This window comes from Tachyglossus aculeatus, chromosome 13 (genome assembly GCF_015852505.1).
Source record: "Tachyglossus aculeatus isolate mTacAcu1 chromosome 13, mTacAcu1.pri, whole genome shotgun sequence".
NCBI lineage: Eukaryota > Metazoa > Chordata > Mammalia > Monotremata > Tachyglossidae > Tachyglossus > Tachyglossus aculeatus.
Window position 1 is genome coordinate 24,039,793 of NC_052078.1, and position 14,236 is coordinate 24,054,028.

The 14,236-nt window shown below is 53.1% G+C and overlaps 1 protein-coding gene across 1 annotated transcript in view; it reads right to left on the minus strand.

The window, feature by feature from the left end:
- Positions 1–2,917, minus strand: part of ITGA8 (integrin subunit alpha 8) — a 107,705-nt gene extending 104,788 nt beyond the window's left edge. Inside the window, exon 1 of the mRNA XM_038755834.1 lies at positions 2,754–2,917. Coding sequence (XP_038611762.1) covers positions 2,754–2,917 — 164 coding nt within the window. The remainder of the gene's footprint in view (positions 1–2,753) is intronic.
- Between the last annotated feature and the right edge of the window lie 11,319 nt (positions 2,918–14,236).

Genomic DNA, 14,236 nt, shown 5'->3' on the forward strand with positions numbered 1-14,236 from the left:
CAGGGACAGGAGGAAGCAGGGACAGGGGCAGAGGGATTGGAGGAGGCAGAAATAAGGGCAGAGTGACGGCCACCGGGACAGGAGGAAGCAGGGATAGGGACCAGACGGGAGGCAGGGACAGGGATGGGCAGGGATTGGAGGGGTAAGAACAGGGAAAGGAGCCGGGGGACAGGGATGGGAGGACAAGGACAGGGAAGCAGCGTGGATCAATGGCAAAAGCCCGGGCTTTGGAGTCCGAGGTCATGGGTTCAAATTCCGGCTCTGCCAATTAATAATAATACTGATGGCATTTATTAAGCGCGTGGCGGAGCCGGGATTTGAACCCATGACCTCTGACTCCAAAGCCCGGGCTCTTTCCACTGAGCCATGCTGCTTCTCTTGTCAATTGTGTGACTTTGGGCAAGTCACTTCACTTCTCTGGGCCTCAGTGACCTCATCTGTAAAATGGGGATTAAAACTGTGAGCCCCCCGTGGGACAACCTGATCACCTTGTCACCTCCCCAGCGCTTAGAACAGTGCTTTGCACATAGTAAGTGGTTAATAAATGCCATTATTATTATTATTATTGTTCTCTGGGCCTCAGTGACCTCATCTGTAAAATGGGGATTAAAACTGTGAGCCCCCCGTGGGACAACCTGATCACCTTGTCACCTCCCCAGCGCTTAGAACAGTGCTTTGCACATAGTAAGTGGTTAATAAATGCCATTATTATTATTATTATTATTATTAAGGGGCAGGAGGACAGGGGGCAGGGTTTGGAGCAGGGACAGAGGCTGGGAGGCGGGAGGTGAGGGGTCATAAGGCAGGGGCAGGGATAAGGGGATGGGCTGAAAATTAGGGTTAAGGGAGGAGGGACAGGAGCAGGGACAGGGACAGAGCATCGGCAGGCCTGGCAGGACAGAGGGACAGGGTGAGGAACAGCCCCAGGGGCAACAGCAGTACAAGCTCGTTGTGGGCAAGAACGTGGCGACCAACTCTGTCCTCCTGGGCTTTCCCGGGGGCTTAGCACAGGGCTCTGCACGCAGTAAGAGCTCAGGAAATAGCGAAGGTGGATAGAGTGTTTGAGGGGCAGGGAGAGGAGGACAGGGCACAGGGTTAGGAGGAGCAAGAGCAGTAAAATCTGGCTGCGGGCAAGAACGTGGCTACCAACTCTGTTCTCTTGGGCTTTCCCAGGTGCTTAGCACAGGGCTCTGCACGTACTAAGCGCTCAGTAAATAATAGGTAGAGTGAGTGTTTGAGGGGCAGGGGAATGGGCAGGGGAAGGGGAAGGGGAATGGGCAGGGGAAGTGGAAGTGGAAGGGGAATGGGCAGGGGAAGGAGAAGGGGCAGAGAAAGGGGCAGGGGAAGGGAAAGGGGAATGTGCAGGGGAAAGGGAAGGGGCAGGGGAATGAGCAGGGGAATGGGCAGGGGAAGGAGAAGGGAAATGGGCAGGGGAAGGGGAATGAGCAGGGGAAGGGGCAGGGGAATGGGAGGGGGAAGGGGAAGGGGAATGGGCAGGGGAAGGGGAATGAGCAGGGGAAGGGGCAGGGGAAGGGGAAAGGGAAGGGGAAGGGGCAGAGGAATGGGCAGGGGAAGGGGAAGGGAAATGGGCAGGGGAATGAGCAGGGGGAGGGGAAGGGGAATGGGCAGGGGAAAGGGAATGGGCAGGGGAAGGGGAAGGGGAAAGGGAAGGGGAAAGGGACAGGGGAAGGGGAATGAGCAGGGGAATGGGCAGGGGAAGGGGAATGGGCAGGGGAAGGGGAAAGGGAAGGGGAAGGGGCAGGGGAATGGGCAGGGGAAGGGGAAGGGGCATGGGCAGGGGAATGAGCAGGGGGAGGGGAAGGGGAATGGCAGGGGGAGGGGAAGTGGAATGAGCAGGGGAAGGGGAAGGGGAAAGGGGCAGGGGAAGGGGAAGGGGCAGGGGAATGAGCAGGGGAATGGGCAGGGGGAGGAGAAGGGAAATGGGAAGGGGAAAGGGGCAGGGGAAGGGGAAGGGGCAGGGGAATGAGCAGGGGAATGGGCAGGGGAAGGGGAATGGGCAGGGGAATGGGCAGGGGAAGGAGAAGGGGCAGGGGAATGGGTAGGGGAAGGGGAAAGGGAAGGGGAAGGGGCAGGGGAATGGGCAGGGGAAGGGGAAGGGGGAGGGGAAGGGGAATGAGCAGGGGGAAGGGAAGGGGAATGGCAGGGGGAGGGGAAGGGGAATGGGCGGGGAAGGGGAAGGGGAAAGGGGCAGGGGAAGGGGAAGGGGCAGGGGAATGAGCAGGGGAATGGGCAGGGGGAGGAGAAGGGAAATGGGCAGGGGAAGGGGAATGGGCAGGGGAAGGGGCAGGGGAATGGGCGGGTGAAGGGGAAGGGGAATGGGCAGGGGAAGGGGAAGGGGAATGGGCAGGGGAAGGCGAAGGGGAATGGGCAGGGGAAGGCGAAGGGGAATGGGTAGGGGAAGGGGAATAGGCAGGAGAAGGGGAATGGGCAGGGGAATGGGCAGGGGAAGGGGAATGGGCAGAGGAATGGGCAGGGGAAGGGGAAGGGGAATGGGCAGAGGAATGGGCAGGGGAAGGGGAAGGGGAATGGGCAGGGGAATGGGCAGGGGAAGGGGAATGGGCAGGGCACTGGGCAGGGGAAAGGGAAGGAGAAGCAGAAGGGGCAGGGGAATGGACAGGGGCAGGGGCAAGGGGCCGAGGAGAGCGGACAGGGTTAGGGGCAGGGGCAGTGGCAGGGTCAGGGTCCGGGGCAGGCGGAGGGGGAGGTTGAGGGGTGAGGAAGGTGTCTCTCACGTGTGGGCGTCCTGGGGGTGGAAGTCGAGGGCGAAGCCGAAGTAGCTGCCCTTTGGGCCGGTGTAGACGGTGGGCTGGCCCGCCTCCAGGTTGAAGGCCACGGTGAGGGCCGGGCACAGCCCCCCCAGGGCCCAGGCCAGTCGCGCCCAACGCCCGCCGCCCATCGCTGCCCGCCGACCGGCAGCAGGGCCGGGGGGCCGGGGGACCGGGGGGCCGGGGGGCCGGGGGACCGGGGGGCCGGCGGTCCGGGGGTCCGGGGGACCGGGGGCCGGGCACGGACAGGAGCGGACGGGACAGGACCGGAGGGGCTCCGGAGCGGCAGTGACAGGCTGGGGACCCTCCCCCAGCCCCGCCCACCCCCCAATCCCTCCCCTCCCCTCTCACTCCATCCCTTCCTCCCACCCCCCAATCTCTCCCACCCCCAGCCTTCCCCTCATCCCTCTCTCATCTCCAATCTCTCCCTCCCTTCTCTCCCACTCCTCCATCCCTTCCAACCCCCCAGACACCCCCAATCCCTCCCCCTTCCTCCCACCCCCAGTCTCTCCCACCTTTCCCTCCACTCCCACCCCCAGCCTTCCCCCATCCCTCTCCCATCCCCAATCTCTCTCTCCCCTCCCATCCCTTCCAACCCCCCTAGACACCCCCAATCCCTCCCCTCTTCCTCCCACCCCCAATCTCTCCCACCTTTCCCTCCACTCCCACCCCCCAGCCTTTCCCTATCCCTCTCCCATCCTTAATCTCCCCCTCCCTTCTCTCCCACTCCCCCGTCCCTTCCAACCTTCCCTCCCCTCCCCTCCCACTCCATCCCTTCCAACCCCCCAGCCCCTCCCACCCTCCAATCTCTCCTACCCCCCAGCCTTTCCCCCACTCTCCCCATCTCTCCCCCAATCTCTCCCACCCTTCACTTCTCTCCCACTCCCCCATCCCTTCCAACCTCCTCTCCCAGACACCCCCAATCCCTCCCACCCGTCCCTCCCCTCTCCCCTCCCATCCCCCCAGTCCCTTCCACCCCATCTCTCCCACCCGCCCAGCCTTCCCCCACATCCCCATCCCTCCCTCTTCCCCCTACTAGCCCCCAATCTCTCTCACCCTCCCACCCCCCCCTTTCTAAACCGCCAATCTTTCCCACCCCTCCTACCCTCTCCAACCCCCCAATCTCTCCCACCCCTCCAACCCCCCAATCTTTCCCACCCCTTCCAGCCTCCAATCCTTCCCACCCCTTCTTCCCCTCAATCCCTCCCACCCCTTCCACCCTCCAATCTTTCCCACCCCTCCCTTCTCTCCCACTCCCCCATCCCTCCCCTCCCAAACCCCCAATCCCTTCCCCTCTCCCTCCCATCCTTCTCGCCCCCTCCCCTGTCTCAGGGGGTGGGAGGGGAGAGTCTGGAGTCCCGGGGGCGGGTGGAGAGAGTTGTGGGGGCGGATCTGGGGACTCAGGGTCGCAGGTGAGGGGTCTGGGGCTGGAGGGGCTGGGGACCCCCTGGGTCTGGAGGTTGCAGAGACAAGAGATGGTGGGGTTTGGGGGATGCAGAGGCTGGGAGGAATGTGGGGGCTGAGGGGTTGCAAGATTTGGGGCTTGCAGGGTTTGGGGTTGCGGGAGTCTGGGGCCTGCGGGGGTCTGTGGAAACAAGGGGTGACAGAGCCTGGTGGGCCGTGGAATCGGGGGGCAACATGATGTAGTAGCCAGAGCCCGGGCATGGGCATCAGAAAGTCATGACTTCTAACACCGGCTCCGCCACTTGTCTGCTGTGTGACCTTGGGCCAGTCACTCCCCTTCGCTGGGCCTCGGGTCCCTCATCGGCTAAATGGGGATTGAGACTGTGAGCCCCATGTGGGACGGGGACTGTGTACAACCCGATTGGCTTGTACCCACCCCAGCGCTTAGTACAGTGACTGGAACTAGCGTGGATCAGTGGAAAGAGCCCGGGCTTTGGAGTCAGAGGTCACGGGTTCAAATCCTGGCTCCGCCAATTGTCAGCTGTGTGACTTTGGGCAAATCACCTAACTTCTCTGGGCTTCAGTGACCTCATCTGGAAAATGGGGATGAAGACTGTGAGCCCCCCGTGGGACAATCTGATCCCCTTGTAACCTCCCCAGTGCTTAGAACGGTGCTTTGCACATAGTAAGCGCTTAATAAATGCTATAAAAAATAAATACCATAAAAAGGGGGTTGCTATCGGGGGGAGACCAGCAGAGCCAGGGGGCATTTGGGTTTGCGGAGGGACTGAGGGTGAGGAGCAGGAGCTGACACTTGGGCAGAATTGGCTCTAATCAGGGGAGGGGGAGAAGCCCAGGCCTGGAACCTGCAGCCACCCCACCAAACAGGGAGTCAGGGCCGGGGCGAAGTCGGGGAGGTGTGGGCGGTGATGGGGATACTCTCTAATTACTCTGGTATACCCCACGTGGGACCTAATTATCTGGAATCTACCCTACAGTCAATTGCATTTCTCGTGCGCTTACTGTGTGCAGAGCACTGTACTAAGCGATTGGGAGAATATTATTATCAAGTGCCGTCTAGTTGTTTCCTATTCAGAGTGACTCTGTGGATACATTTTCTCCAGAACTCCCCGTCTTCTGCCATAATCCGTGGCCTTGTTAACTGTTCTTCCGTTCTCCTTGTTATGGTCTCTATCCATCAAGCGACCACTCTGTCTCTTCCGTGTTTTCCCCGGACCTTTCCTAGCATTCGTGTCTTCTCCAGAGAATCAGTGCTCCTGATGATGTGTCCAAAATGTGCTAATCCAAATCGAGTCACCTGGCCTTGCAAAGACCACTTTGGCTTAATTTGGCTTGGGAGAGTATGATATAACAATATAACAGACACATTCCCAGGGCTTGACACATAGTAAGTGCTTAATAAATAGTATTATTACCAGTATTGTTATTGCTTTCCATGGAAACTGAGGCCCAGAAAGGGGCAGAAGTCCATCCAGCGAACCCTTCCCCCCTCCCCCCCGAGGTAGGGGCAGACTGGACAGTGGAGGGAGGGATTACACTGTGTTGGATGGTCCCATATTTGCAGACATTCAGACATTTTTAAGGATTTTGCAGATATGACCAATGTGAGCTCGTTTCCAAATGCAATCTCCACTCCTCCTACTCAAATTGCTGCCCCTGAGACTGAGCTCCTTAAGGTCAGGGATCTTGTCTACCACTTCTACTGTGCTATGCTCTCCCAAACGCTTAGTACAGTGCTCTGTACTCGATAAGCGCTTAATACACACCATCGATGCATTGATTGAGGAGGGTTGGGAGCAGAGTGACCTCAACGCTCTGATCTCGCCTTGTCCACCCCAAGGCCAGACCAATCTGTGCCAGGGGATGTTGTTTTCATCATGGGTGTTTGGTGTGTGTGTGTGGGGGGGGTGTTTGTGTGTGTGTTCGTGATTGGCTGAGGCTGTAATCACATGTGATTGTGTCCACTTGTGAGAATGTGTATGTAAGCTCGTCATGGGCAGGGACTGTATCCGTTTATTGTTATACTGTTCTCTCCCGAGCGCTGAGTATGGTGCTTTGCAAACAGAAAGCGTTCGATAAATAAGATGGAATAGATGAATGAATGATTGAGTCTGTAAAATTGCGTATCTGAGAGACTATCTGGGTGGGGGGAAAGTATATTTATCTCCCCACCAACGTAGCCCCCAAAGACCTCTGCCCCATTTCTGCCCCTAGTCCCCTGCCCCAGCCGGAGTCCACTCACCTCATCCAGGGGTTCAGAGACCCCAGACTCCCCAACTTCAGAGAAATGGCTCTAAAAAGGAGCGAAATTTACACATCCGTCTACTGGGTACTCTGCTAGACCTGTCTCTGGCCATCTGACTGATTGCAGGACTCAGTCTCAGGAACCCAAGGTGGCTTCCAGGCCTCTTCCCCACTGCTTTCAAACGGGCCTGTCTCCGCTATCCTAAAAAAACACCTTCCTTGACCCACGCCTCCCTCCAGTTATTGCCCCATCTCCCTCCTACCATTCCTCTCCAAACTCCTTGAGCTAGTTATCTACACTGGCGGTCTCCAGTTCCTCTCTTCCAATTCTCTCCACCAATTTGGCATCCGACCCCTTCGCTCCACAGAAACCGCCCTCTCAAAGGTCACCAGTGACCTCCTTCTGGCCAGATCCAACGGCCTCTACTCCTTCCTGATCCTCCCCGACCTCTCAGCTGCCTTCGACACTGCAGATCTCCTCCTTCTCCTGGAAATGTTACCCAGCCTTGTCTTCACTGACTCTGTCGTCTCCTGGGTCTCCTCGTAGCTCTCTGGCTGTTCATTCTCAGTCTCCTTCGCGGGCTCCTCCTCTGCCTCCCACCCCCTAACTGTGGGGGGTCCCTCAATGGTCAGTTCTGGGTCCATTTCCAGTCTCCCTCTACTCTCACTCCCTTAGAGAACTCATTCACTCCCATGCTTCAACTATCACTCTATGCGGATGATGCCCAAATCTACATCTTCAGCCCTGCTCTCTCTCCAATCTTACATCGCCTCCTGCCTTCAAGACAACTCTCCTTGGATGTCCTCCCATCGACTCCAACATGTCCAAAACAGAGCTCTTTATCTTCCCACCCAAACCCTGTCCTCCCCTTGACTTTCCCATTACTGTAGAGAGCACCACCATCCTTCCTGTCTCACAAGCCCGTATTCTTGGCATTATCCTTGACTTTGCTCTGTCACTCAACCCACATATTCAATCCATTGCTAAATCCTGTTGGTCCCACCTTCACAACATCGCTAAAATCCACCCTTTCCTCTCCATCCAAGCTGCTACCATGTTAATCCAGTCTCTCATCCTCTCCCGCCTGGATGACTGCATCAATCTCCTTGCTGACCTCCCAGCCTCCTGTCTCTCCCCACTCCAGTCCATATTTCACTCTGCTGCCCGAATCATTTTTCTACAAAAACATTCAGGATACATCACCCCGCTCCTCAAAATACTCCAGTGGCTGCCCATCCACCTCTGCTTATTGAAGACACAACTCCTTCCCAGACCAAGCCCCCACCTTTCCTCATCTCCCACTCCCTTCCGCATTGTCCTAACTTGTTCAATCATTCATTCAATCGTATTGGTTGAGTACTTACTGTCTGCAGAGCACTGTGCTAACAGCTGGGGAGAGTACAATATAACAAACAATAACAGTTCAGGAGTCTAAGAGGGACCTGAAAACCTGGGGCAGCTAGAGGGGGTTCAGAGTCTGGAGGTCCCTGAGGAGGCAGAGGACAGTTTCGGGGGCGAGGGGCGGGTTAGGTGATCCTGGCCAGGAAGTGGTCACTGAAGAAACATCTAATCCCGGCTCCACCACTTGTCAGCTGTGTGACTTTGGGCAAGTCACTTAACTTCTCTGTGCCTCAGTTTCCTCATCTGTAAAATGGGGATGAAGACTGTGAGCCCCACATGGGACAACCTGATCACCTTGTATCCCCCCCAGTGCTTAGAACACTGATTCGCACATAGCAAGTGCTTAACAAATGCTCTTATTATTATTATTATTATTATTATTATCATCATCATCATCATCATCATCAACATCATCCAGGACCATTTAGCCACTTTTCCCCCGATACTGAATCGCACACACAAAGAGGCTGATATATTCGTGGCTCAGTGGAAAGAGCCCGGGCTTTGGAGTCATGGGTTCAAATCCCAGCTCCGCCAATTGTCAGCTGTGTGACTTTGGGCAAGTCACTTCACTTCTCTGGGCCTCAGTTACTTCATCTCCCCCTTCTAGACTGTGAGCATGCTGTTGGGTAGGGACCGTCTCTATATGTTGCCAACTTGTCTTTCCCAAGTGCTTAGTACAGTGCTCTGCACACAGTAAGCGCTCAATAAATACGATTGAATGGATGAATGAATGAATAAAATGGGGATTAAGACTGTGAGCCCCTCGTGGGACAACCTGATCACCTTATAACCTCCCCAGTGTTTAGTACAGTGCTTTGCACATAGTAAGTGCTTAATAAATACCATTACTATTATTATATATTGAAACATAAATACTCTGACATAAACACAGACTCACTCTCCATCGCTTTGTCTTCTCCACAACACACATGTACTTCCCTAGTCCTACCAACGCCTCCTTCATCACATAGTTATCTAACTACTTATTGATTCGCTGTGTCAATTAATTACATCTATTTAGACAGTGACCAACTATTGTGTATTCAACTGCTTTCACTGGTTTGTCTTTCCCATTACTGGAGATTGTAAGCTCCTCATGGGCCGAGTTCCCGACTAAGCCCCCTGGTAAATTCCCCAACATTCAAGTCCTGGTTTGCAGCCAAGAATGGAGGTCCCCAGGGTTGTCGTCTCCCCACAATACACACTAGAAGCAGTCTGGCTTAGTGGCAAGAGCCTGGACTTGAGAGTCAGAGGACGTGGGTTCTAATTTGGGCTTTGCCACTTGTCTGCTGTGTCACCTAGGGCAACACACTTAACCTCTCTGGGCCTCACTTACCTCAAAAACAATCAGCGTGGCTCAGTGGAAAGAGCCCAGGCTTTGGAGTCAGAGGTCGTGGGTTCAAATCCTAGCTCCGCAAATTGTCAGCTGTGTGACTTTGGGCGTGTCACTTAACTTCTCTGTGCCTCAGTTACCTCATTTGGAAAATGGGGATGAAGACTGTGAGCCCCCCGTGGAACAACCTGCTCACCTTGTAATCTCCCCAGCATTTAGAACAGTGCTTTGCACGTAGTAAATGCTCAATAAATGCCATTATTATTATTATAAAATGGGGATGAAGAGTGTGAGCCCCACGTGGGACAACCTGATTACCTCGTATCTACCCCAGCACTTAGAACAGTGCTTGGCACTTAATAAGCACTTAACATTCATTCATTCATTCATTCAATCGTATTTATTGAGTGCTTACTGTGTGCAGAGCACTGTACTAACCGCTTGGGAAGGACAAATGCCATTGTTATTATTATTATTCTATATTTATTATATAAGATTTTGCCACCAATTCTGAAAGACAGACAGGGTCTGACCTACCTTCTGCCTACCAAACCGCTCCCAATCAATCAATCAATCAATCAATTGTATTTATTGAGCACTTACTATGTGCAGAGCACTGTACTAAGCGCTTGGGAAGTACAAATTGGCAACACATAGAGACAGTCCCTACCCAACAGTGGGCTCACAGTCTAAAAGGGGGAGACAGAGAACAGAACCAAACATACCAACAAAATAAAATAAAATAAATAGGATAGAAATGTACAAGTAAAATAAATGAATAAATAGAGTAATAAATATGTAAAAAAATATGTAAAAAAAAAGTAAAAAATAAAAATAAATAAAAAATCAGAAACTGAGCGGTGTTGCCCACGTGAGGAAACCCATACTTTAAAGGGGTCTTTAGGAGAGCGACTCCCCCAGACCCAGGAGGCTCAGTTTTCCGAGCCGATATCTTGCCCGCTGGTTTGGAGCCCCAGGAGAGCTAAACCCCGCTCCGCGGTCAGCGCCGCTGGAATCTGATTCCTGTCACAGGATCTTTTCTCTGGCTGCCATCCTGGCCTTGCTGGAACAGCCGACGTCTCTCCGCAGGTCTGTGCCAGTTCTGTGGTCTCTGGCCGAGCCCGGGATGCCCGGTGAGCCTGGGGCTGGGCACAGAGCCATTTCCCGGGGGAGCCAACGAGTTCCCGACGGGAACTTTTAGACTTCTTTTAGACTGTGAGCCCACTGTTGGGTAGGGACTGTCTCTATATGTTGCCAACTTGTACTTCCCAAGCGCTTAGTACAGTGCTCTGCACACAGTAAGTGCTCAATAAATACGATTGATGATGATGATGATGAGAAGTTTTCACAGGCCAGTGAGGTGGGATCCTACACAGAACGTATTTATTACTCTATTTATTTATTTTATTTGTACATATTTATTCTATTTTTTTTTGTTAATTTGTTTTGTTCTCTGTCTCCCCCTTCTAGACTGTGAGCCCACTGTTGGGTAGGAACCGTCTCTATGTGTTGCCAACTTGTACTTCCCAAGTGCTTAGTACAGTGCTCTGCACACTGTAAGCGCTCAATAAATACAATTGAGTGAACCGCATTGAGTGTGGCCAAGCACAGGACTGGGAATCACGGGACCTGGGTTCTAATTCTACCTCCACCACGTCCCTGCTGGGTGACTTTGAGCAAGTTGCTCAACTTTGTGCCTCAGCTCCCTCAGCCTTAAAGTGGGGATTCAAAACCCGGTTTCCCTTCTCTTTTAGACTGTGAGCCCCATGTGGATCACTATTATCTACAGAGATAGCATAATGTTTGGCACGTAGTAAGTGCTTAACAAGTAGCGGCGTTGCCGAATTGTACTTTCCAAGTGCTTAGTACAGTGCTCTGCACACAGTAAGCGAGCCCCATGTGGATCACTATTGTCTACAGCGATAGCACAATGCTTGGCACATAGTAAGTGCTTAACAAGAAGCGGCGTTGCTGAATTGTACTTTCCAAGCGCTTAGTACAGTGCTCTGCACATAGTAAGCGAGCCCCATGTGGATCACTATTATCTGCAGCAATAGCACAATGCTTGGCACATAGTAAGTGCTTAACAAGAAGCGGCGTTGCCGAATTGTACTTTCCAAGCGCTTAGTACAGTTCTCTGCACAAAGTAAGTGAGCCCCATGTGGATCACTGTTATCTGCAGCGATAGCACAATGCTTGGCACATAGTAAGTGCTTAACAAGAAGCGGCGTTGCCGAATTGTACTTTCCAAGCACTTAATACAGTGCTCTGCACACAGTAAGTGAGCCCCATGTGCATCACTATTATCTACAGCGATAGCACAATGCGTGGCACATAGTAAGTGCTTAACAAGAAGCGGCGTTGCCGAATTGTACTTTCCAAGCGCTTAGTACAGTGCTCTGCACATAGTAAGCGAGCCCCATGTGGATCACTATTATCTGCAGCGATAGCACAATGCTTGGCACATAATAAGTGCTTAACAAGAAGCGGCATTGCCAAATTGTACTTTCCAAGTGCTTAGTACAGTGCTCTGCACACAGTAAGCGAGCCCCATGTGGATCACTATTATCTGCAGTGATAGCACAATGCTTGGCACATAGTAAGTGCTTAACAAGAAGCGGCGTTGCCGGATCATACTTTCCAAGCGCTTAGTACAGTGCTCTGCACACAGTAAGTGCTCAATAAATACGATTGGATGAATGAATGAAAAAGCACGGACCTGGAATCTAATCCTGACTCCGCCACTTACCTGCTGCGTGACCTTGGGCAAGTCGGCCTGAAAACTGAGGCGCTTTTCAGTGCCTCAGTTTCCTCATCTGCAAAATGGGGAATCGTTACCTGTTCTCCCTCTAAGACTTTGAACCCCATGTGGGACCTATCTAGTAACTACCCCAGCACTTAGTATAGTGCTTGGCACACAGTGGAGCGCGACGCCACACCTGGAAGAAGCCCTGAGGAGGGAAGTGGGCCGTGGCCCGGTGAGGAGGGTATCGGCCTCGGAAGCTGGATGTTCCCGCAGGCCCGGATTGTCCACCCGGGCCACGGCAAGTTGCTTCCATTCCCCTGCTGAGGCCGGCAAGTCCTCCTGTCTGGGATTCTGGCCGGGAATCTCAAGTCTGTCCTGGAAGTTCCCGGCAGACGTGAGCCTCTCTCAGTCCTGCCAGGCTTCCCAGGGGAAGGCGCCCACCTTAGCCACGGCAGTGTCTGCCCAAGGCCTTTCCCACCCAACGTGGGCAGTAGCAGTTGAGGTGGAATGAAAGAACAGCCCATTGTTGGGTAGGGACCGTCTCTATAAGTTTCCAAATTGTACTTCCCAAGAAGTAAGCACTTAATAAATAATAATAATAATAATATTTATTAAGCACTTACTATGTGCAAAGCACTGTTCTGAGCGCTGGGGAGGTTACAAGGTGATCAGGTGGTCCCACAGGGGGCTCATGGTTTTAATCCCCATTTTCCAGATGAGGTAACTGAGGCACAGAGATGTTAAGTGACTTGCCCAAAGTCACACAGCTGACAGAAATACGATTGAATAAATGAATGGGGGGGCAATCCTGCCTGCCCCCCCCACCAAACACCCAGACCCAATGAGCTGACCCAGAATAACCCTAAACCAGCCCCTCAAGCCCCTTCCCCACTATTCTTTCATCCTGGCCTTGGGAAGTGCTACAACTACCACAGTTAGAGTATTTGACATTATTATTATAACTACTACATTGCTATAATCCACCCTTTCTTCTCCCTCCAAACTGCAGCGTGGCTTAGTGGAAAGAGCCCAGGTTTGGGAGTCAGAGGTCGTGGGCTCTAATCCCGGCTCCGCCATTTATCAACAGTGTGACTTTGGCAAGTCACTTAACTTCTCCGTGCCTCAGTTACCTGATCTGTAAAATGGGGATTAAGACTGTGAGCCCCACGTGGGACGACCTGAATACCTTGCATCTACTCCAGCGCTTAGAACAGTGCTTGGCACATAGTAAGTGCCAAACCACCCTTCTGGCCTGCCTTCCCTCAGCCGCCCTCTCTGAGGAGCCCCGGCCGGCCCAGCGGGAACTACAACAAACCAAACAGTCAAACAAAGCTCTGCACACAGTAAGCGCTCAATAAATACGATTGAATGAATGAATTTGTTCCGACGACTTGACACCTGTCTCCATGTTTTGTTTTGTTGTCCGTCTCCCCCTTCTAGACTGAGCCCACTGTTGGGTAGGGACTGTCTATATGTCGCCAACTTGTATTTCCCAAGCGCTTAGTACAGTGCTCTGCAAACAGTAAGCGCTCAATAAATACGATTGAATGAATGAATGAACTCCCAAAACCACTGCCTCTGCCACAGAATCTGTTCCAGGTGAGGAAACTGAGGCACAGAAAAGTGAAGTGACTTACCTAAGGTCATACAGCAGACAAGGGACAGAGCTGGGATTAGAACCCATGATCTTCTGACTCCCAGCCGAGTCCGCACAGTCCGCTCCTCTGCCATTAACCTGTGCCTCGTTCTCGCCCGTCCCGCCGTCGACCCCCGGCCCACGTCCTCCTCCTGGCCCGGAATGCCCTCCCTCCTCACATCTGCCAAGCTAGCTCTCTTCCTCCCTTCAAAGCCCTACTGAGAGCTCACCTCCTCCAGGAGGCCTTCCCACACTGAGCCCCCCTTTTTCCTCTCCTCCTCCTCCCTTCCCCATCACCCCCACCTCTGCCCTACCCACTTCCCCTCCTCACAGCACATGTATATTTGTACATATTTATTACTCTATTGTATTAATGATGTGTATATAGCTATAATTCTATTCATTCTGATGGTACTGACACCTGTTTACTTGTTTTGTTTTGTTGTCTGCCTCCCCCTTCTAGACTGTGAGCCCATTGTTGGGGAGGGACCATCTCCATATGCTGTCGATTTGTACTTCCCAAGCACTTGGTAGAGTGCTATGCATACAGTAAGTGTTCAATAAATATGACTGACTGAATGAATGAACAAATACCATCATTATTATTACCATGTTAATGCAATCACTTATCTTAACCCACTTTGATTTCTGCATCAGCCTC